Below are 20,944 nucleotides of genomic sequence, written 5' to 3'. Positions count from 1 at the left end.
CTCTCCCCCTTTCCCCCACCCTCCCCTATCTTCCCTCTGAGGTTTGACAGTCTTATTGATGCTTCCCTGTCTCCGGGTCTGTCTTTGTTTATCAGTTTATGTTGTTCATTATTTCCCCTAGATGAGTGAGATCATGTGATACAAGAAATACACTTATAAGAACCGAAAATGAGCCAAAACCGGTTTGGCTCAGTGGTAGAGCATCGCTCTGCGGACTGAAAGGTCCCAGGTTCGAATCCGGTCAAGGGCATGTACCTTAGTTGCAGGCACATCCCCAGTAGGGGGTGTGCAAGAGGCAGCTGGTTGATGTTTCTCTCTCATCGACGTTTCTAGCTTTCTATTTCTCTCCCTTCCTCTCTGTAAAAAAATCAATAAAATATATTAAAAAAAAAAAACACACAAAAAAAAAAACTGAAAATGAGACAAGCAGTAATGGTTATGCTGGGAGGCAAATGAATCAGTCTGAAGTGAGTTTCATTCTGGGTCAATAGTTCTTTTGAGTCCCAATTTCAATGTTGAACAGTTCCTTATGTATATATGTCAGCAATGATATTTCAGTTCTTGATGGTGGACAAATGGTGGTAATGCAGGTCCAATCCTCTCTGGTTTGGTCTTGTACAGCTGCTGACTGCTAGTATGGCAAGGTGTCATCAGTGTCTTCCATCTCTGGACTGTTTCTCTTCTGTCTTCATGGCTGGAGCAGTCCTGTTAATTCCTCTCTGTTGCAGGAATCCTCATGGTCTTGGAATTGTACTCTGAAAATATATAAACACTAGAGGACTGATGCATGAAATTCGTGCATGGGGTAGGGGGGTGTCCCTCAGCCCAGCCTGCACCCTCTCCAATCTGGGACCCCCTCGAAGAATGTTCAACTTCCCGTTTAGACCCCATCCCTCTCACAATCCAGGACTGCTGGCTCCTAACTGCTTGCCTGCCTGCCTTCCTGATTACCCCTAACCACTTCTGCCTGCCAGCCTGTTCAACATTGAAAATATATAATATTTTTAAAACTTCTAGAGTACTTTAATGAAGAGATTGACAACAATACAGTCATAGTAGAGGACTTTAACATGCCTCTGACTTCACTGAACAAATCTTCCAGGTAAAAACTTAACAAGGAAACAGAGACTCTAAAGGACACATTGGATCAGATGGATTTAATAGAGATTTATAGAACATTTCACCCCAATGCAGCAGAATATACATTCTTCTCAAGTGCACAGGGATCATTCACAAAGATAGACCACATGTTAGGACACAAAACAAGTCTCTACAAGTTGAAGAAAATTGAAATCATATCAAGCATCTTCTTAAATCACAATGGAATAAAATTAGAAATCAACTACAGCAAAAACATTCAAACACATGGAGGCTAAATAGCATGTTATTAAACAATGAATGTGTTACTAAAGAGATCAAGAAAGAAATAAAAAATTCCTGAAAACAAATGAAAATGAACACACAACCACCCAAAATCTCCTTCTATTTCTTCTTTTCAGCTATCCATTATAGCAGTCCCTTTAGCATTTCTTGTAATGCTGGCTTAGGAGTAATGAACTCCTTTAGCTTTTTTTTTTTTTTTTTTTTTTTTTGGTCTGGGAAGCTCTTTATTTGACTATTTTTAATGATAACTTTGCTGGATATAGTAATCTTGGACTCAGATCCTTGCTTTTCATTACCTTGAGTACTTCATGCCATTTCCTTCTGGCCTGTAGAGTTTCTGATGAGAAATCAGATGTCAGACTTATGGGAATTCCTTTGAAGGTAACTGTTTTGTTTTTGTTTTTCTTTTGCTGCCTTTAAAATTCTTTGTCATTTTAATTATGATGTGTCTGGGCATGGGTCTGTTTGGGTTATTCTCATTTGGGGTTCTCTGTGTCTCCTGTACTTGTGTGACTTTTTTCTTTACCAGTTTAGAAAAGTTTTCTGCCATTATTTCTTCAAACACCTCTATTCCTTTCTCCCTTTCTGCCTTTTATGGCACACCTGCTATTTGAATATTGTTATGTTTCACTTTGTCCCACAGCTCCCTTAAGCTGTCTTCTTATTTTTAAATTATTTTTTCTTTTTGGTTCTCTGATTGATATTTTCAACTCTGTCTTCTAATTCACTGATTTGATCCTCAGCATCCCATAATCTGTTGTGTATTCCTATCAATGTGTTCTTTATTTGTGTTATATAATTCTTTATTTCAGAGTGTTCTTTTTTCATAGTTACTATATCGCTTTTCATACTGTTGAGCGTTTTTACCATCATTACTCTGAACTCTGTTTCAGATAAATTTCTTATCTCTGCTTCATTTATCTCTTCTTCTGGAGAATTTCTAGTTCTTTCATTTTGGGGTTGTTTCTTTGTCTCCTCATTTTGGTTGTCTGTTTGGTTTTGTGTCTATGTTTTATGTAGATCCTCTACACTAGGGCTGTCGAACTCAATCAGAGAAGGGGCCAAAATCTAAAATCCAGCCTAAATCGTGGGCCGAATGGTTTACTGAAAAGTCATAAACTGTCATTGTGATGGAAACGCAGCGGAGTGCAGTGATGACAGCGAGGTGCGGGCCACATTGCAAGGCCTGGCGGGATGGATTTGGCCCGCGGGCCTTGTGTTTGACACATGTGCTCTACACCTCTCAATCTCTAGTGCAGGGCAGTGTTAAAGGCTGTATCTGACTAATTGGATCAGGCAAAGTCTCAAAGCCTCCAGAAACTGTCTGTCTACAGACTAATAGGCTGCTGATTTGAATTGCCCCCAGGTAATTGTCCTCAGATGTGATGAGAGTTTTTTTCAACAGGATGAGATGGTTGCTTCCACCTGGAGGCTAATTGTTACTTTTAATCTTTTAAATGGCCTCAGGGCAAGGTGTTTTCCAATAGAATATGTCAACTGTCTTCCCCCCAGGCAAGATAAATGTCTATGTGGGAAAGATGTCCTCTGCTACATGAGAGAATGACTCAGCCCAGGAAACTTGGGATGTGAGACTTTATCCCCTAAGTCCCCAGACCTGGGTTCTCTCAAAGCTCCAGTCCACTTTACCCTTCCTTTGCCAGAGTACACTGTGAGTGGTTCCATAGGGAATTTTTGTGCATTGGCCCTTCAAGAGGGTGCCAAACTTTCAGCTACCACTCCCCTGCTGCTTTTCACAGCTAGATGTTATGTGGGTACCCTTCTCAGATTTGTTGCTCTCTGCTGGAGAGCCCAGCTTGGGGATTAGATCCCAGAGTTCTCAGTGTCACACTACTTCCCCCCAACAGTTGAGATATCTCTCTGGGGCTTCAGTTGCTGTCTGTGGGCACCCAGCCAGCCCTTTCATGACTCTGCCTCTCCTACCAGTCTCTATGCCATCTCCACCTTAGGTCCTCTGGTATCAGGATTCTCTCCTATGAGTTTTCCATTGATTATTCAGGAAGCCTTTCCATATTTCAGTTGTAATTCTTGCTTGTTCCTGGGAGCATGTCTGTGCCCATATTATGTTTTATGGGGATAAATGCTAGGGGGGGAATCCAAATTTTCTGTGCATTTTATTTATTTTTGTTGTTGTTAATCCTCACCAAAGGATATTTTTCCATTGACTTTTTTTAGAAAGTGGAAGGGAGGGGTAGAGACACAGAACATTGGCATTGACATTAGAGGGACATATCCATTGGTTGACTTCTGCATGTGCCTCAAACAGGGCCGTAGGTTGAACCTGCAACTGAGGTATTTGCCCTTGACTGGGATCAAAACTTGGGACCTTTCAATCCCCAGGCTGATAACTCTGTCCACTAAGGAAAATGGCTAGGGCTTTTTCTTCTTAAAGAAAGCTCTTTAGCCTGGCCAGTGTGGCTCAGTGGTTGAGCATCTATCTATGAACCCTCATGGTTCAATTTCCAGTTGGGGCATATGCCTGGATTGTGGACTTGACCTCCAGTGGGGGCATGCAGGAAGCAGTTAATCATTGATGCTTCTATCTCTTTCTCCTTCTCCCTTCCTCTCTGAAATTAATAAAAATATGTTTAAAAAATAAGAAAACTCTTTAACATTTCTTATAATACTGGTTTGATGGTGATGAACTTTAGTTTTTTCTTGTGTGGCAAGCTCATTATTTGTCCTTTGATTCTAAATGATAGTCTTGCTGGATAATCTTAATTACTTGCATTTCATTACTTTGAATACATATTTCTTGCCAATCCCTCTGGCCTGCAAAATTTCTGTTGAGAAGTCAGCTACCAGTCTTATAGGAACTCCATTGTAGATAACCAACTGCTTTTCTTTTGCTGCTTATAAGATTCTTTAACTTTAATCTGTGGAATTTTAATTATAATATGTCTTGGTGTGGACCTCTTTGGATTCATCTTTTTGGTAACCTCTATGCTTCTTGAACTTACATGTCTTTTTCCTTTACTAGATTAGGAAAGCTTTCAGTCATTATTTGTTTAAATAGGTTTTGAATCCCTTGTGCGCTCTCCTTTTGGTACCTCTATAATGTGGATGTTGTTACAGTTGATGTCCTAGAGGTCCCTTAAACTGTCCTCATTTAAAAAAAATTCTTTTTCCTTTATGCTGCTCTAATTGGGCATTCATATTACCAATTCTTGTCATTCATATTACCAATTCTATCCCTCTGCAACATCTAATCTGATGTTGATTCTTTCTACTGTATCCTTCACTTATGACTGTTTTTTTTTTTAAAAAAAAAATGGTTTCTATATCATTTTATATCCTGTTGAAATTAGCAGGTAGAGTGTCCTTATATATTAGGTGTTCTTTAGGGCCCAGTGGTGCAGCCTCACTGGTCACCTGAGCCAGGTAGGCTGTGTACCTCTTTCTATTGTAGTTGAGCCTGGATTGCTGTTGGCAAGTAATTGGGAGTGATAAATAATAAGGACTGGCTGTCACTATAGCAAAGGAGCTGCTGTGTGGGCCAACCCCACACAGCAGGACTCCCTTCAGCAGGACTCTGGTGCCCCTTGTATCTTCCCCTTGATTGTGTCACGCATTAAGGTTGTTGGGTGGTACTCCAGACATGATCTGAAGCTGGCTGAAGGGTGGGCTGGCTCTGGGGCCTCCCAGGAGGTCATTGGCCACCTATGACCTCCTCAGGGTCACACAGCATGAGCTACAAAGTTACTTGTGCTGGGCTTGGAGGTGCCTTGGAAAGGCCACACTGCAAACCGAGTCTGGATGCCACTAGTGCCTGGCCTAGGGCCATTTTGAAAGAAGTATGGGTCATTCTCAGGCAAGATTGTTTGTAGATTGAGAACCTTTGCGAGGATTTAGGAAAGCCCACAGCATGGGCCAATATAGGGATTTATTTGGAAAAGTTACCGGAAGAGATATGACCCTAATATTGGATGGGGTGGGGTCTCAGGGAAACACGAAGGTAGGTTGATGGAAACTCAGATATAGCACCTGCTCACTCTGTGGGAGGAGGGCTCAGCATAGGAACAATGGCTTCTGCCAGCACAGCTGTCTGGGAGAAAGCTGCCCCTTCAGTTCTCACCTCAAAGCCAGGCAATTGGTTCTTCTCCATATGTCCATGGTGCCATTTGAGCTGGTGCCCCATCACTGGAGCTCACAGTGAGTCAGTCCATCAGTGATTAAGTCTGTGCTTGGGCCCTTTAAGAGAACACCCAGGACTCCAGCAGCCCTTCATCTCACTCAGCCACAATCCCTGCTGGTTTTCACAGCTAGTAGTTATGGTGACTTCTCTTCTTGGCACTGGAACCCTGGGTTGACAGGGTGTGTGTATGTGTGTGGCTTGTGTGTGGCTGGGACTCTTTGCTCCTCAGTGGGTACCTCTGCAGGGAAGATTACCCTACCAATTTTTAACCACCCGATGTGGGTGTGAGACCAGCCTGTTCTGTTGCTCTTACCAGTCTCAAAGTGGCTTCTGTGTATCCATAGTTATAGGACTTCTGCTCAGCTAGATTTCAGGTTCAATGATGGTTGTTCTGTAGTTGGCTGTAACTTTAATGTGGTTGTGGGAGGATGCCAGGACTGAATTTACTTACTCTGTCATCTTGACTATAACTCTAATTCTGAGTGCATTTTAGCTCATATCACAAGAGTTAAGAGCATGGATCTGGGAACCAGACTGCTGGAGCCTGGATCCTAGTTCTGCAACTTAGTTACTAGAGGCCCAGTGCATGAAGTTTATGCACTTGGGGGGTGCTCCCTCAGTCCAGCCTGTGCCCTTTCACAGTCCAGGAGCCCTCAGGGAGTAGTCCTATGCCATCAGTCCAGACATTCTTAGCACTGCTGCAGAGGCAGGAGAGACTCCTGCCACTGCCACTGCTCTCGCCAGCTGTGAGCCCCGCTTTTGGCTGAGTGTTGTTCCCCCTGTGCCAGCACACTGACCACCAAGGGGCAGCTCTTGTATTGAGCATCTTCCCCCTGGTGGTCAGTGTGCATCATAGCAACTGGTTGTTCTGCTATTTGGTTGATTTGCATATTAGCCTTTTATTATATAGGATGTGATTTTTTGGCAGGCTACTTAGCCTCTCTGAACCACAGTTTCCTCATCTGTAAAATATAGAAAATAATGGCTCCTACAGCAAAAGTTATCAGGATAAAATGAATTAAAACAGGTAAAGAAGCTAGGACGTGAGGCCTGGTGAGGGAAGTCGTGGGCTTCAGGGTTCCTACTAGAGCTTTGGGTCCAAGCTTAGGTTGGTGGAATAATTCATTCATTACATTCTGGGGACAAATAGAACATCCATGTCAAATTGAGGGGTGGTTTCTCAGAGAGAAGCTACATAGGCTGGGGTAAATAGGTATCACACTTGAATAGCACAGGCCTGGATAGTAAATGAAGCTCTCCCTCTTATGGTAATTGGGCAAGTTACTTAATCCTCTGAGACTTACTTTTTTTCTCATGAAAACTGGGGGTAATGATACCTATCTTGTACAGATCTTATAAAATTTTTATCAAGAGGCTGACAATGTCTAGTATGTACATAGATGCTCATTGAAACACCTTTGTACTGGGTAAGTCAGCAGCTCATCTCTGTACATAGAATGCCTACTGGTCCACTCCTCATGCAGTGTTTAAAAATGAGCATTTCCTCTGTATTTTCAATAATGAAATAATATCAGAATCCATTATCCATTGAGTGAGAAATGAGACATCCATCCCCTCTTGATAAGACATTCACTTTGAGTGGTATTTTTCTGAAGGACCTCGGGAGGCCTGGGCTTTCACAGATTCTGCTATAGAAAAATTTCTGGCCAGCTACTGCCATACCTCAAGGATACTGCTGTATCTTGCTGTGACCTTTTCTAAAACTTTGGCAGAAAAATGTAGAGTACAGCATTCTAACCCAGAAAAGCAAGTCTAGGGTAATGAATGAGCTCATAGAAATCTTTTGTGTATGTTTCTGGCATGGTGAATTGAGCCAACACAGAAAATACAAATATAGAAATACCAGGTAAAATACTCTAAGGAAAAAAGCTTAAACACATAGTAGTTAAGCGTGGCTGGAAGAAAGGTTATGTGAGTGAGCTTAGAAAAGGATTCTCCAATCTTGAAATGCCTTTAGGCTTGCCAACACTTTGACTGTATTCTTGAGAGATCCTGAGCCAGAGCTACAGGGCATTCAAATTTCTGACCCACAGGAACTGCGAGAAAATAAGGGGTTTTGGTTTTTTTTGTTAAGCTGCTAATATGAAGTAATTTGTTACCTAACAATAGATAATCAAAGGACCGTGATTATCCAAAATCACTATATAAAGCTTCTGAAATATCTCTGAGAGCTGTAACCAGGAAAAAGCTAACCATCTCCAAGAATGGTTTATTTCTTCTTAGAGACAGTGAGAATAACATACATATGTTTTCTTTCTAGTTTTGGCCACGAGGATGCTCAGAGACAAATATATGGCTCAGTTGTAATAATCAGGTAAGACCCTATGGCCTATTTATGTGTGTTCTTACTCCTGGTCTTTTCTTTTATTCTGAATTGCTTGGTTCTTCATCCTGATTTGTTTTATTATTATTTTTAATCCTGATTTTTTTTAGTTCATTTTTATATCTACACTAATAAAAGAGAAATATGCAAATTGACCATACCTCCATAATGCTCACCAGCCAATCAGGAGTGTGCTCAGTGCCTGCATATGCACATTAACCTGCCATTTTTGTTGGGTTAATTTGCATACTCCTCCTGATTGTCTGGTTGTCATCACAGAGGTACAGTCAATTTGCATACTTTTTTATTAGTATAGATGTGAAGCCATCCCAAATTCAGTTTACAGAGATGCAAGGCATTCAGCATACTTTAAAAAAAATAATTAAGTTCACACCTGTTGAACAGGAGGTGTCTGGAGGCAGTGGTGGGGAAGATCAGGTAATGCAGGCAACGAGCAGGGTTAATTTGGATTGGGTCAGAAAATAGCAAGTGATTATGAGAAGAAAAAAAAAGATGGCAATTGATCACCAATCCCAGGGGGCGGGGCCAAGGGTTTACCAAGTCACACAGGGAAATATCTTTGAAATGTATTCATTGCCCCTGGTCCCCAAGGCTCTCCTAAGACACCTCCCCTCCCGGACCCCGCTCCTCCCTCCCTCTGGCCACTCCTCCGCCCTCGGCCCCCTCGCTGCGCGCGCCTTCTACCTCCGCCTGGTGGCCAGGCCCCCGGACGGTTGCGCGCTCCGCTCCTCCCTCCGCCCGCGCGCGCCTCCCGCCTCGCCTGGCTCCCTCCTCTCAGGGCAGTTGGGCCGCGCGCCCGTGGGGGCGGGGCCTGGGGGAGGCGGCCGAGCCAATGGGGCGCGGCGGCGGTGGCGGCGGCCACGGAGGCGGTGGCGGTAGTGGCGGTGGCTGGGTCGGGCCCCGACGGGCGGCGGCTGCTGAGGTGGAGGCGGAGGGAGGCGGCGGCGGCGGCGAAGGCGAAGGCGAAGGAGGCGGCGGCGGCGGCGGCGGCGGCGGCGGAGGGGGGAAGATGGCGGCGCCCGTCCTGCTGAGAGTGTCTGTGCCGCGGTGGGAGCGGGCGGCCCGGTATGCAGTGTGCGCCGCCGGGATCCTGCTCTCCATCTACTCCTACCACGTGAAGCGGGAGAAGGAGCGGGACCCCGAGCACCGGGCCCTCTGCGACCTCGGGCCCTGGGTGAAGTGCTCCGCCGCCCTTGCCTCCAGGTAGCCCGGCTGAGGGGAGCGCGCCGGGGACGGCCGAGTGGGGCGAGGGCGAGGGCGGGGGCGGGGGCGGGGAGTGGGGAGCGCGTGGCGGGCGCTCGGGCCTGGGGGCCGGAGGGGCTGGGCCGCGGAGGAGCCCAGGGCGGCCGGTGTGGGTGGGGGGCGGCGGCCTGGGGCTCCGGCCCGGGGCTCCGGTCCTGGGGCGGCCCCCGAGCAGGCCGCCGGGGCGGAGGTGGCGGGGCCGCGAGCCCGGCGAGGAGGGATGAGGTGGCAGAGTGCAGGCGGGAGGCCGGCGCGGACGGGAGCAGCGGGGCCGGCCGGGGCCGCCGGGAAGGCGGAGAGCGGTCCGGCCGGCTTGACAGATGTGCTCGCGGTCGCCGGGAGGCGGGTCGGGTGTGGGACCCTCCCCGGGGAGCCGTGCGGTCAGAGTCCGCCGGGGGTCCGGGATCGCTGCGGTCCCGGGCGGTGCGGCAGGCACGGGCTCTGGGCTCGCCCTTCCCACCGTCTTCCCGGCGCTGGGACAGGTGTTTCCGCGGCCAGGCCTCTTTGTACTCTGTAGCGCTAATGAGAATTTGCACTTACTGAGCCGGTGACATTTGCGGGCAAACACGAATTTGACCCCACTCTGGAAGAGATACCAGCACTTAACTTATCTGATTTTTTGGATTTCCTCTCGTGTAAGTTCAGTGTTCCAGAGATGGGGAAATGGTCCGAGTTTGGGTCTAGCTTAAGCTTCATTTGAGTGAAATCTGAGTGTGTCATGTGTAGTGATGTTTTGGGCATTGAGGTGACTTTTTAAACCTTGTTGATTAGTGTAATGGATCACCACAGAAGATGAAAAGAACATGCATTGCTAAACTGGAGGTATTGGTCAGTTTATTGGTTTGTTTTTAAAAAAATGCTGTTGATTCACATATTAAATTTTATTTTTTGCATTAGATTGACCTACACAGATCACTTAATAAAAGAGGAATTTATATCTTAAAAGTGGTTGGTTGCTTTTTTTTTTTTAATTTAGGAAGATTCGTTTTTAAAAAGTAGCAAAAGTGAGAGTAATGATTTCAAAGTTGATAGGTTACAATTTTAATAGAGACATACTATGCCAAATATTTTGAATTTGTTAACTATAGTCACCTTTGAACACTTTCTTCCCCTCCTGTAAATTGCTATGTAGGCAATTGTATAAGCTTACCTGCTTTATTTTGACATACGTATTAGTGATTACAGGAACAAGCTAGCATTGCAGCTTGTCTGGTCACTATTTACAAACTTTATCTATTTAATGGAGATACAGAAATTTGTAAATTAAAGTGACGAGTGATTTATAGGCCAATTTCATTTTGGAATCACATAGAGTAAGCATCATTAAAAGTTTTTATTTTGCTAAAGTAAAAAAGGCTTTAAGTAAAAGCAGACTATTGGAGACTGCAAGTGCCGTATTTTTCGGACCATAAGACACACCAGTTTTTAGAGAAGGGAAATGAAGAAAAAAAGATTCTGAAACAAATAGTGTCCTAAAATATTTTATGTGCATTAAAACCCAACATCACAGTCATAAACACATGTAATCAACCCTGTAAAGTAAACAGCAGCATTTAGAACCATTTTAGAGCCGGGCAAGCACACAGAGACCACACAGAGCCGGGCAAGTAAAAAAACCTTTTTTTTTTAAAGTATATGTGTAGGCTATATTTGGACCATAAGACGCAGGGACTTTTCCCCCCCACTTCTGGGGGGAAAAAAGTGCGTCTTATGGTCCGAAAAATACGGTAGTTTTTAAAATTCTACTTAAGTATTGATTGCGATTAAGCAGAAGTAGTTAAAAACATGACTATTTTAGGAAAAGTAAGTTTGAGCTGAGGTTTGAGTAGAATTGAAGATAAAGAATGAGAAAAATTAACTGATGAAAGGAATTCAGCGTTAATTCATGTGACTTGTTGAAACTCACCTTATTCTCATTTCTCAATTCTTAAGTGTCCTAATTTAAATAGAATGAAGTAGAAATTGATGAGAATCATGACTGTTTGTGTTTGAGAGTATATGTGTGTTAAGTCCTGAAGTATTTTGGGAAGCAACACTAAAAGAATAGTTCCCAGACTTTTTGTATTTTAAAAGAAATATTTCCCCCAAAAATTGGGACATTGTAATAGAGTTGACAGTTTTTTGTCCTGCCATGTATAGCCGATAAAAACAGCAATAATAATTCACACCATATTTACTGCCACCATAATTTCATTAAAAAAAAGAAAAGGATATTTTGCCTAGACAGCATGACAGGTCGACTTAGGTCATGAAATCCGGTCAGGGCACATGCCTAGGGTATGGGCTCCATCCCCAGTGTGGGGCATACTGGAGGCAGCAATCAATCATCGTTGATGTTTCTATCTCTCTCCCTCTCCTTTCCTCTCTGAAATAAAAAAATATATATTTTAAAAAAAAATAAAAATAAAGGATATTTTAACTCAACTTGAAAGAACAGTATCTCAGAATAAAAGCCCTTTAAATAGAATCATTTAACTTTATTACAAAGTTTACTTTTATTTGTCCTCATTTTAATATAAATTAGTAAAAATTGTGGCAAACCTGCACCAGCCTGCCAGCTGAAATTAAGTAACTCCTGATGCGGTCTCAAGCTAGTCACTTATCTTCCTATAGCCTCCTTGTTTCATGTGTTAAATGGGAGTATTAAAATTTGCTTTACCAGATGAATGGTAGGATTAAAGATGATACATGATATCAGAAACTGGAATAAAGTGTGTACTCTGTTAGTTATAGTTGCTAACTAGATTGCAGGTGTTTTTTTTAGTGTCTGGTAATAAACACCTTTAAGTAGTGTAAGTTCTTGTTTAAGGATTAGTCATTTATGTATTTTAAATGTCAATTGTTTTAGTGTTTATTGCTCACTCCATGGCAGACTATAAAGACTTAAAATCTATTTAAAACTGTTTTAAAAGTGTGGCAATGGAAACAAAATAATGTGTAGACTATTCCTTTTAAATATTTCCTTTAAATTACATTAGATTCCTTCTAAGAAAGGTTTCTATGTAAAAATAGTACAAATAACCTCAAAAGATTAATAGACTTGACCATTCTACAGGTGTTTTTTTTAAAATATATTTTTATTAATTTTTTACAAAGAGGAAGGGAGAGAGAGAGCTAGAAACGTCAATGAGAGAGAAACACTAACAAGCTGCCTCTTGCACACTCCCTACCGGGGATGTGCCCGCAACCAACGTACATGCCCCTGACCGGAATCGAACCTGGGACCTTTCAGTCCGCAGACCGACGCTCTACCACTGAGCCAAACCGGTTTCGGCCATTCTACAGTTTTTAAAAAATATATATTTTATTGACTTTTTACAGAGAGGAAGGGAGAGGGACAGAGAGTTAGAAACATCCATCAGTTGCCTCCTGCACACCTTCCATTGGGGATGTACCCACAACCAAGGCAAATGTTCCCTGACCAGGATTGAACCCAGGACCTCTCAGTCTGCAGGCCGATGAAGCTCTATCCACTGAGTCAAACCGGTGAGGGCTCTACAGTTTTAAAATATATATATTTGTTGATTTCAGAGAGGAAGGGACTGGGAGAGATAGAAATGTCAGTAATGAGAGAGAATTATTGATTGGCTGCCTCCTGCACCCCCTCCAATGGCAGGTGGGCCATCAACGGGCATGTGTCCTGGCTGAGAATTTGAACCATGACCTCCTTGTTCAAAGGTCGTTGTTCAACCACTGAGCCACACTTGCCAGGCCATACTACAGTTTGTAAGTGATAATAATAATATTTGTTCTTCCTGGTTTGATTCAGTGGCTAGAGCGTTGTCCTGTGACCTGAAGGGTCGAGGGTTTTATTTCTGGTCAAGGGCACCTTGGTTGCAGGTTCCATTGATCCCCGTCCCTTGTGTGGAAGGCAACAAGTGTCTCACATTGCTGTGGTTTTTTTTTTTCTCCTCCCTCCGTCTTCCTTTCTACTTGCTATAGAAGTCAATGGGATAAATATCCTTGGGTGAGGGTTAAACACACACACACACACACACACTCACTCACTCTCCCAACATTTAAATGGTAATAATAGTATTTGAAATCCATCAAGTCCTCAAAAAGTTGCCTTATTAATATATATATATATATATATATATATATTTTTATTGATTTTTTTTTTTTTTTTTTTTTTTTTTTTTTTTTTTTTTTTTTTTTTTATAGAGAGGAAGGGAGAGAGATAGAGAGCTAGAAACGTCAATGAGAGAGAAACATCAACCAGCTGCCTCTTGCACACCCCCTACCGGGGATGTGCCCGAAACCAATGTACATGCCCTTGACCGGAATCGAACCTGGGACCTTTCAGTCCGCAGACCGACGCACTACTGCTGAGCCAAACCGGTTTCGGCAAAAGCTGCCTTATTTTGCAAAATGTTGGACTAGTGCCTCTCACCTATCTTTAAAAAAAATTGGTACCATATATTTACTATATCCCCTTTCCATTGAGAGCATACATTTTTAGAATTTGTCCAGTTGCCCAAGGTAACACAGTTAATACCAGGTGGGGTCTAGAAATCTTCCAGAGTCTTGTTTAGGGTCTCCCCCTGCCTGCATTTTTTCAGTTAAATTCTTTCATTGCTTCCAATTAAAATATATACTAAACTATATAGGGAACAGACTCCTTCATACCCATTTCCCCCAAAATATAGTTCTCCCTCTTCATAAGCAGCCATAAAACTCCAGTTTTATGCCCATACAAGTATAAATATGGTCATATTCTCCCTATTTTATAAACATGAAATTATATATTCTGACCTGAACTTTATTTTTATTAGCATTTCCATCACTACTATATTATTTTTTACTATATTATTGATTTCAGAAAGGAAGGGAGAGGGAGAGAGAGAGAGAAACATCAGTGATGAGAAAATTATTGATTGGCTGCCTCCTGCTCATCCTACACTGGGGATGGAGCCTGCAACCCACCCCCACATGTGCCCTTGACCAGAATAAAACCCAGGTCCCTTCAGTCTGCAGGCTGGTGCTCTAGCCACTGGGCCAAACCAGCTAGGACTGTTTCTAATATTTTGGGGAACTTTCCTACTGCTTTCCATGGGGGTCACACCAGTTTACAATCCTACTAACAGTGCACAAGGGTTTCCTTTTCTCCACATCCTTGCCAGCACTTTTTATATTTATTGACTAGAGGCTGGATGCATGAAATTCAACCCATTGACTTTTCTTCCCCTGACTGCCAGTACCGGTTTCCCTCTGGCACCTGGGACCCAGGCTTTCCTTGCAGCCCTGGTTTCATCTGGAAGGGCGACCGATCTAATTAGCATATTACGCTTTTATTATTATAGATGATAGCCATTCTGACAAGTGTGAGGTATTTATTTATTTATTTATTTTTTAGTATATTTTATTGATATTTTACAGAGAGGAAGGGAGAAGGATAGAGAGTTAGAAACATCCATCAGCTGCCTCCTGCACACACACACACACACACACACACCCCCACTGGGGATGTGTCGACAACCAAGATACATGCCCTTGACTGGAATCAAATCTGGGACCTTTCAGTCTGCAGGCTGACGCTCTATCCACTGAGCCAAACTGGTTTTGGCAAGAGTGAGTTTTTAATCTGCATTTTGATCATCTTTTCAATGTCTTCTGGCTATCTGTATGTCCTCTTGGGAGAAATGTCTATTTAGGTCTTCTAACCATTTTTTGTAAAAATAAATCTTTATTCATATTATTACAAAAGTTCCTCATTTTTTCCTCCTCCACCAGGTTCCCACCCCTCCCGCTGCCCTTTCCCCACCCCCCACTGTCCTCATCCATAGGTACACAGTTTATGTTCAGTCTATTCCCACAACCCCCCTCCTCTTTTCCCCGAGAATTGCCAGTCCACTCCCCTTCCATACTTCTGATTCTATTATATTCAACAGTTAATAATGTTCATCAGATTTTTTAATTCCCTTGGTTTTTAGATTCACTTGTTGGTAGTTACATATTCGTTGTTCATAATTTTTATCTTTATTTTCTTCCTCTTCCTAAAGAAACCCCTTCAGCAATTCATATAATTCTGGTTTGGTGGTGATGAACTCGTTTAGCTTTTTTTATTTTATTTGTGAAGCTCTTTATCAGGCCTTAGATTCCGAGTGATAGCTTTGCTGGGTAGAGTATTTTTATATTTGGCTGTAGGTTCTTGCTATTCATCACCTTGAATATTTCTCGCCATTCCCGTCTGGCCTGCATGGTTTCTGTTGAGAAATCAGCTTACCATCGTATGGGTGCTCCTTTATAGGTAACTACGTGCTTTGTTCTTGCTGCTTTTAATATTCTCTCTTTGTCTTTTGCTCTGGGAATTTTAATTATGATTTGTCTTGGTGTGGTCCTCTTTGGATTCCTTTTATTTGCGGTTCTGTGCGCTTCCTGGACTTGTAAGTCTATTTCTTTCACCAGGCGGGGGAAGTTTTCTGTCACTATTTCTTTCAGTATGTTTTCGATATCTTGCTCTCTCTCTTCTTCTGGGACCCCCATAATTCTGATGTTGGTTCACTTGAAGTTGTCCCAGAGGTTTCTTACACTATCTTCAACTTTTTGGATTCTCTTGTCTTCTTGCTTCTGCAGAGGAGTGTCCTCTGGCTCTTTGTGTTCCAAATCTTTGACTTGATTCTTGCAATCTTCCATTCTGTTTTTAGGACTCTGCATAATATTTTTTATTTCAGAGAATGTATTCTTTATTTCTAGTTGATCCTTTATTATTTCTAGTTGATCCTTTTTCATATCTTCATAGGTCTTGTTTATTTTATTGGCCTTTTCTAGGAGATTCTGTTTTTTAAAAAATATATTTTATTGATTTTTCACAGAGAGGAAGAGAGAGATAGAGAGTTAGAAACATCGATGAGAGAGAATCATCGATCAGCTGCCTCTTGCACACCCCCTACCGGGGATGTGCCCGCAACCAAGGTACATGCCCTTGACTGGAATCGAACCCGGGACCTTTCAGTCCGCAGGCCGACGCTCTGTCCACTGAGCCAAACTGGTCCCAGCTCTAGGAGATTCTTAAAAAACCTTATAAGCGTGGTTTTGAACGTGATTTCCAGTCGCTTTTTGTCCTCCATTTCTTTCGTTTGTGATCTGTTTCCTTGTCTTGGCATTTCGCTGCTTCCCTGAGTTGGTAGGGTAGGAGGATCAGCTGTCTATGCCAGGAGACAGCCTTATTCAACTAGACTTGGAAAACTGCAAGAGCCTCTGTGCTCAGCTTGGATGGGTCGGAGTTTCAGGGTGGAGCCTACAGCCTTGGCTTCCGGTTGGCCCCGCCCTATGAGGTTCCTGAGTCTCAGTGTTCCTCAGTGTTCTTTGGTACTCGCTGCAAGCACCTCTGAGAGAAAGGTGCCCTAGAGTTTCGCCCGCTACCAGACAGTCTAGTCTCTCCCTCAATGAGCCCGGAACTGGGATTCAGTGCAGTTGGAAGTGGGGTTAAGAACAGTCTGGAGCTTATGTCTCCTTCCCGCTAGGGCAATCCAGCGGCTCAATCAACAGTTTGTCCTCTGCGCGAAATGTGCGCATCTCGGGGCTCTGCCTTTCGCTGCTCCCCTGAGCTTCCGCCTTACAGCCTGGGGCCTGAGGGTCTCGCCCAGAACTGGGGTTCAGTGCTGTCGGAACTGGAGTTCAGCACAGTCTGGAGCTTTTATCTCCTTCCCGTTAGGGAATGCCAGCCAGGCCCTCAGCTGCCCCTCCTCTCCAGCTGCGTCCTCTCCGCGCACGCACTGTGTCTGTCTCCGTACCTTAGGCTTTTACAGCTCCTCTGATTTTTCTTTCTGGTTTTCTCTTTCCTTCTAGTTGTAGAATTTTCAGTCAGTCAACTTTCCTATAGTTCTGGATAATGCCCACTTTATATTTTAGTTGTATTTTTTGAAATTGTTGTGTGAGGCTGCAGTTAGGTGGTTACCTATGCTGCCATCTTGGTTTCTCCTCTTCTGCCCATTTTTAAATTGGATTATTTATTTATTTATTTATTTTGGTGTAACGTTGTATGAGTTGGCTCTGGCTGTTGTGGCTCAGTTAGTTGGGCATTAATCTCAAACACCAAAAAGTTTTAGGTTCAATTCCTAGTCAGAGCATATGCTCAGGTTGTGGGTTTGGTCCTGGTCAGTTGGGGTGTGTACAGGAGGCAACCAGTCAATGTTTTTCTCTCAGATTGATGTTTCTCTCTCCTCCCTCTCCCACTCTTCCGTCTTCTCTCTAAAATTAACAAAAAGCAATTAAAAAAAAATAGTATGAGTTGCCTGTATGTTTGGAATATTAGCCCCATTATCAGATATATCATTGGCAAATGTCTTCTTCCATTCAGTTGGTTGTCTTTTTTGTTGGTGGTGTTAATCCTTACTCGATATTTCCCCACTGATTTCTAGAGAGAGTGGAAGGGACGGGGAGAGACAGAGAGAAACATAAATTGGTTGCCTCCCACATGAGTCTCAATCAGGGTGGGGGATCGAACCTGCAACCGAGGTATTGTACCCTTAACTGGAATTGAACCTGGGACCTGCAGTCTATAGGCCGACACTATCCACTGAACCAAACCAGCAAGGGCAGTAAATGTCTTCATTTTGTTGATGGTTTCCTTCACTGTGCAAAAACCAATTAGTTAGATACAGTCCCATTTGTTTATATATTTTTTTGTTTCCCATGCCTGAGGAAACATTCATAAAAATATTACTGAGGATGATGTCAGAGAGTTCTGGTAGTTAGTTATGACTAAGATGAATTGAGTAAATAAAGTATGGATTCTTATGTTATCACTAGAGACCCATTGCGCAAAGATTTGTGCGATAGGCCTTCCTTCCCCTGGCTGCCGGCACCGGTTTTCCTCCAGCACCTGGGACCAGACCTTCTCTCCGGCCGCAGTGGAGAAGCCAAGCCTCTTCAGTCATCTTCAGTCTTCCTCGTTTTGTGCCTGCTTATGCAAATTAACATGTCTCTTTGTTGGGTTAATTTGCATACCCAACCTGATTGGCTGGTGGGTGTTCTGGAGGTATGGTAAATTTGCATATTTTTCTTATTAAGTGTAGATTATTTCTTGGTATGGAAATTTCAGAAGCAGAATGAACTCAAATAGTTCAGGAGGAAGAGAGATCACAAAGAGGTGAATCTAGGTTGTCCTTTATTAAAGAAAACTTAATTTTTAAATAATGCTTACTGTGTTCTAAATTCTTTATATATATTAATTTCCCCTCAATGGTTCTTTTTATAACCATTTTACAGAGGACAAAACTGAGTAACACAGAATGTAAATGAAATATACATTAGATCACACATGTCAAACACAAGGCCCGCGGGCCAAATCCGTCCCGCCAGGCCTTGCAATGTGGCCCGCACCTCGCTGTCATCACTGCACTCCGCTGCGTTTCCATCACAATGACAGTTTATGACTGTTCAGTAAACCATTCGGCCCGCGATTTAGGCTGGATTTTAGATTTTGGCCCCTTCTCTGATTGAGTTCGACACCCCTAGTCTAAACTCTCTAAATTCTATTTAGGACAAATATTGATACAGTGATACACAAATTTTTAAAAATATGCAAACACTGCCCTAGCTTTGTTGCTAAGTGGTTGGACAAATTCAGTGGTCGGCAAACTCATTAGTCAACAGAGCCAAATATCAACAGTACAATGATTGAAATTTCTTTTGAGAGCCAAATTTTTTTTTTCTTAATTTTTTAATATATATTTTATTGATTTTTTTTACAGAGAGGAAGGGACAGGGAAAGAGAGTTAGGAACATCGATGAGAGAGAAACATCAATCAGCTGCCTCCTGCACACCTCCTATTGGGATGTGTCTGCAACCAAGGTACATAACCTTGACTGGAATAGAGCATGGGACCCTTGAGTCCGCAGGCTGACGCTCTATTCACTGAGCCAAGCCAGTTAGGGTGAGAGCCAATTTTTTTAAATTAAATTATTATCTGTGTACATATTTTACCATTGCCCCCCCCCTCATAACAATTAAAAAATATATATATTTTATTGATTTTTTACAGAGAGGGATATAGAGTTAGAAACATCAGTGAGAAAGAAACATCGATTAGCCGCCTCTTGCACACCCCCTACTGGGGATGTGCACGCAACCAAGGTACATGCCCTTGGCTGTAATCAAACCTGGGACCTTTCAGTCCGCAGGCCAATGCTCTACCCACTGAGCCAAACCAGTTTTGGTGAGAGCCAAATTTTTTAAACTTAAACTTCTTCTAACACCAATTCTTCAAAATAGACTCGCCCAGGCCATGGTATTTTGTGGAAGAGCCACACTCAAGGGGCCAAAAAGCCACATGTGGCTCAAGAGCTGCAGTTTGCTGACCACGGGGTTAGAGCATAGGCTTGCTCTCGGAAGGGTTGTGGGTTTGATTTCCTAAGGCACATTCCTGGGTTGTAGGTTCGATCCCTGACCCTGGTCTGGGAGTCTGCGGAAAGCAACCAACCAGTGTCTCATATCAATGCTGTTCCCTTCCTCCTTTCCACTTTCTAAAACTCAATGGAAAAAATATACCCTGGTGAGGATTAACAAAAAATGAAATAAAAGCCAAAACCGGTTTGGCTTAATGGATAGAGTGTTGGCCTGTGGACTGAAAGGTCCCAGGTTCAATTCCGGTCAAGGGCATGTACCTTGGTTGCAGGCACATCCCCAGTAGGGGGTGTGCAAGAGGTAGCTGATAGATTATTCTCTCCCATAGATGTTTCTAACTCTCTCTCCCTCTCTCTTCCTCTCTGTAAAAAAAAAAAAAAAAAAAAAAAAAAAAAAAAATGCAAACATTGGTGCCATTTATTATTTTTAATCTCTGATTGACAAAATACCTAGTTTGTATTATAGTTTTTATGTGTTTAGAGCAATTTTATTTAATTTATGTTTTTAAAAATATTTTTTTATTGATTTCAGAGAGGAAAAGGAGAGAAAGAGAAACATCCTATATAATAAATAGGTAATATGCAAATTGACCATCACTGCAACACACAAGATGGTCACTGCCATGTGGTCAAAGATGGATGCCCCATGTGGACACAAGATGGCCAGCAAGAGAAGGCTGTTGTGAAAGACCAGGACTTGCGGGGGGGCGGGGGGCTGTTGGGGTTAATCAGGCCTGCAGAGGAGGGCAGCTGGGGGTGACCAGACCTGCAAGTGAGGGCAGTTGGGAGGGGCAAGGCCTATAGAACAGGGCAGTTGAGGGAGATCAGGCCAGCAGGGGAGGGAAGTTAGGAGGGATACCAGGTCTACAGGGAAGGGCAGTTGGCGGGATCCAGGCCTGCAGGGGAGGGCAGTTGCGGGGGACCCAGGTCTGCAGAGGAGGGCAGTTGTGGGCTACCAGGCCTGCAGGGGAGGGGTGACCAAACTGGCAACGGAGGAAAGGGCCAATCGGGCTGGGAGGGGAGGACAGCTGGCAGGGGAGGACAGGCTGGCAAGGGAGGGAAGTTAGGAGTGACTTGGCCAGTAGGGGAGGGCTGTTGGGGGTGACCATGCCTGCAAGGAAGGACAGTTAGGGGCAATTGGGTTGGCAGGGGAGCCATTAGGCGTTGATCAGGCTGGTAAGGGAGTTGTTTGGGAGTGATCAGACAGGCAGCAGGTGAGTAGTTGGGAGCCAGCAGTATTAGATTGTGAGAGGATGCAGGCTGGGCTGAGGGACAACCCCTGCCCCATGCATGAATTTCGTGCACTTGAGCTCTAGTCAATAATGAAAGAGAATCACTGATCATCTGCCTCCTCCATGCCCCACCCTGAGGATCGAGCCTGCAACCTGGGCATGTGCCCTGTCCAGAATTCGAACTGTGACCTAGCCACCCTAGTTGGGCTTTAGAGTGAT

At 43.5% G+C, this 20,944-nt stretch overlaps 1 protein-coding gene across 4 annotated transcripts in view; it reads left to right on the top strand.

Annotated features, from left to right (window-relative positions):
- The first annotated feature begins 8,761 nt into the window (after window positions 1-8,761).
- VKORC1L1 (vitamin K epoxide reductase complex subunit 1 like 1) overlaps window positions 8,762-20,944 on the top strand; it is a 56,212-nt gene continuing 44,029 nt past the window's right edge. For 3 of the 4 annotated variants that reach the window (XR_006739672.1, XM_036409489.2, XM_045571245.1), the window contains exon 1: window positions 8,762-9,104. Coding sequence is in view for 3 of the 4 variants with exons in the window: in XM_036409489.2 (XP_036265382.1) it covers window positions 8,911-9,104 (194 nt within the window). In the remaining variant the exon portion in view is untranslated. The remainder of the gene's footprint in view (window positions 9,105-20,944) is intronic. The other variant, XM_036409488.2, reaches the window with a different exon arrangement.

The sequence above is a fragment of the Pipistrellus kuhlii genome, unplaced genomic scaffold (assembly GCF_014108245.1).
Source record: "Pipistrellus kuhlii isolate mPipKuh1 unplaced genomic scaffold, mPipKuh1.p scaffold_m20_p_4, whole genome shotgun sequence".
NCBI classification, from domain to species: Eukaryota; Metazoa; Chordata; class Mammalia; order Chiroptera; family Vespertilionidae; genus Pipistrellus; species Pipistrellus kuhlii.
This window is presented reverse-complemented; position numbering and strand designations above follow the sequence as displayed.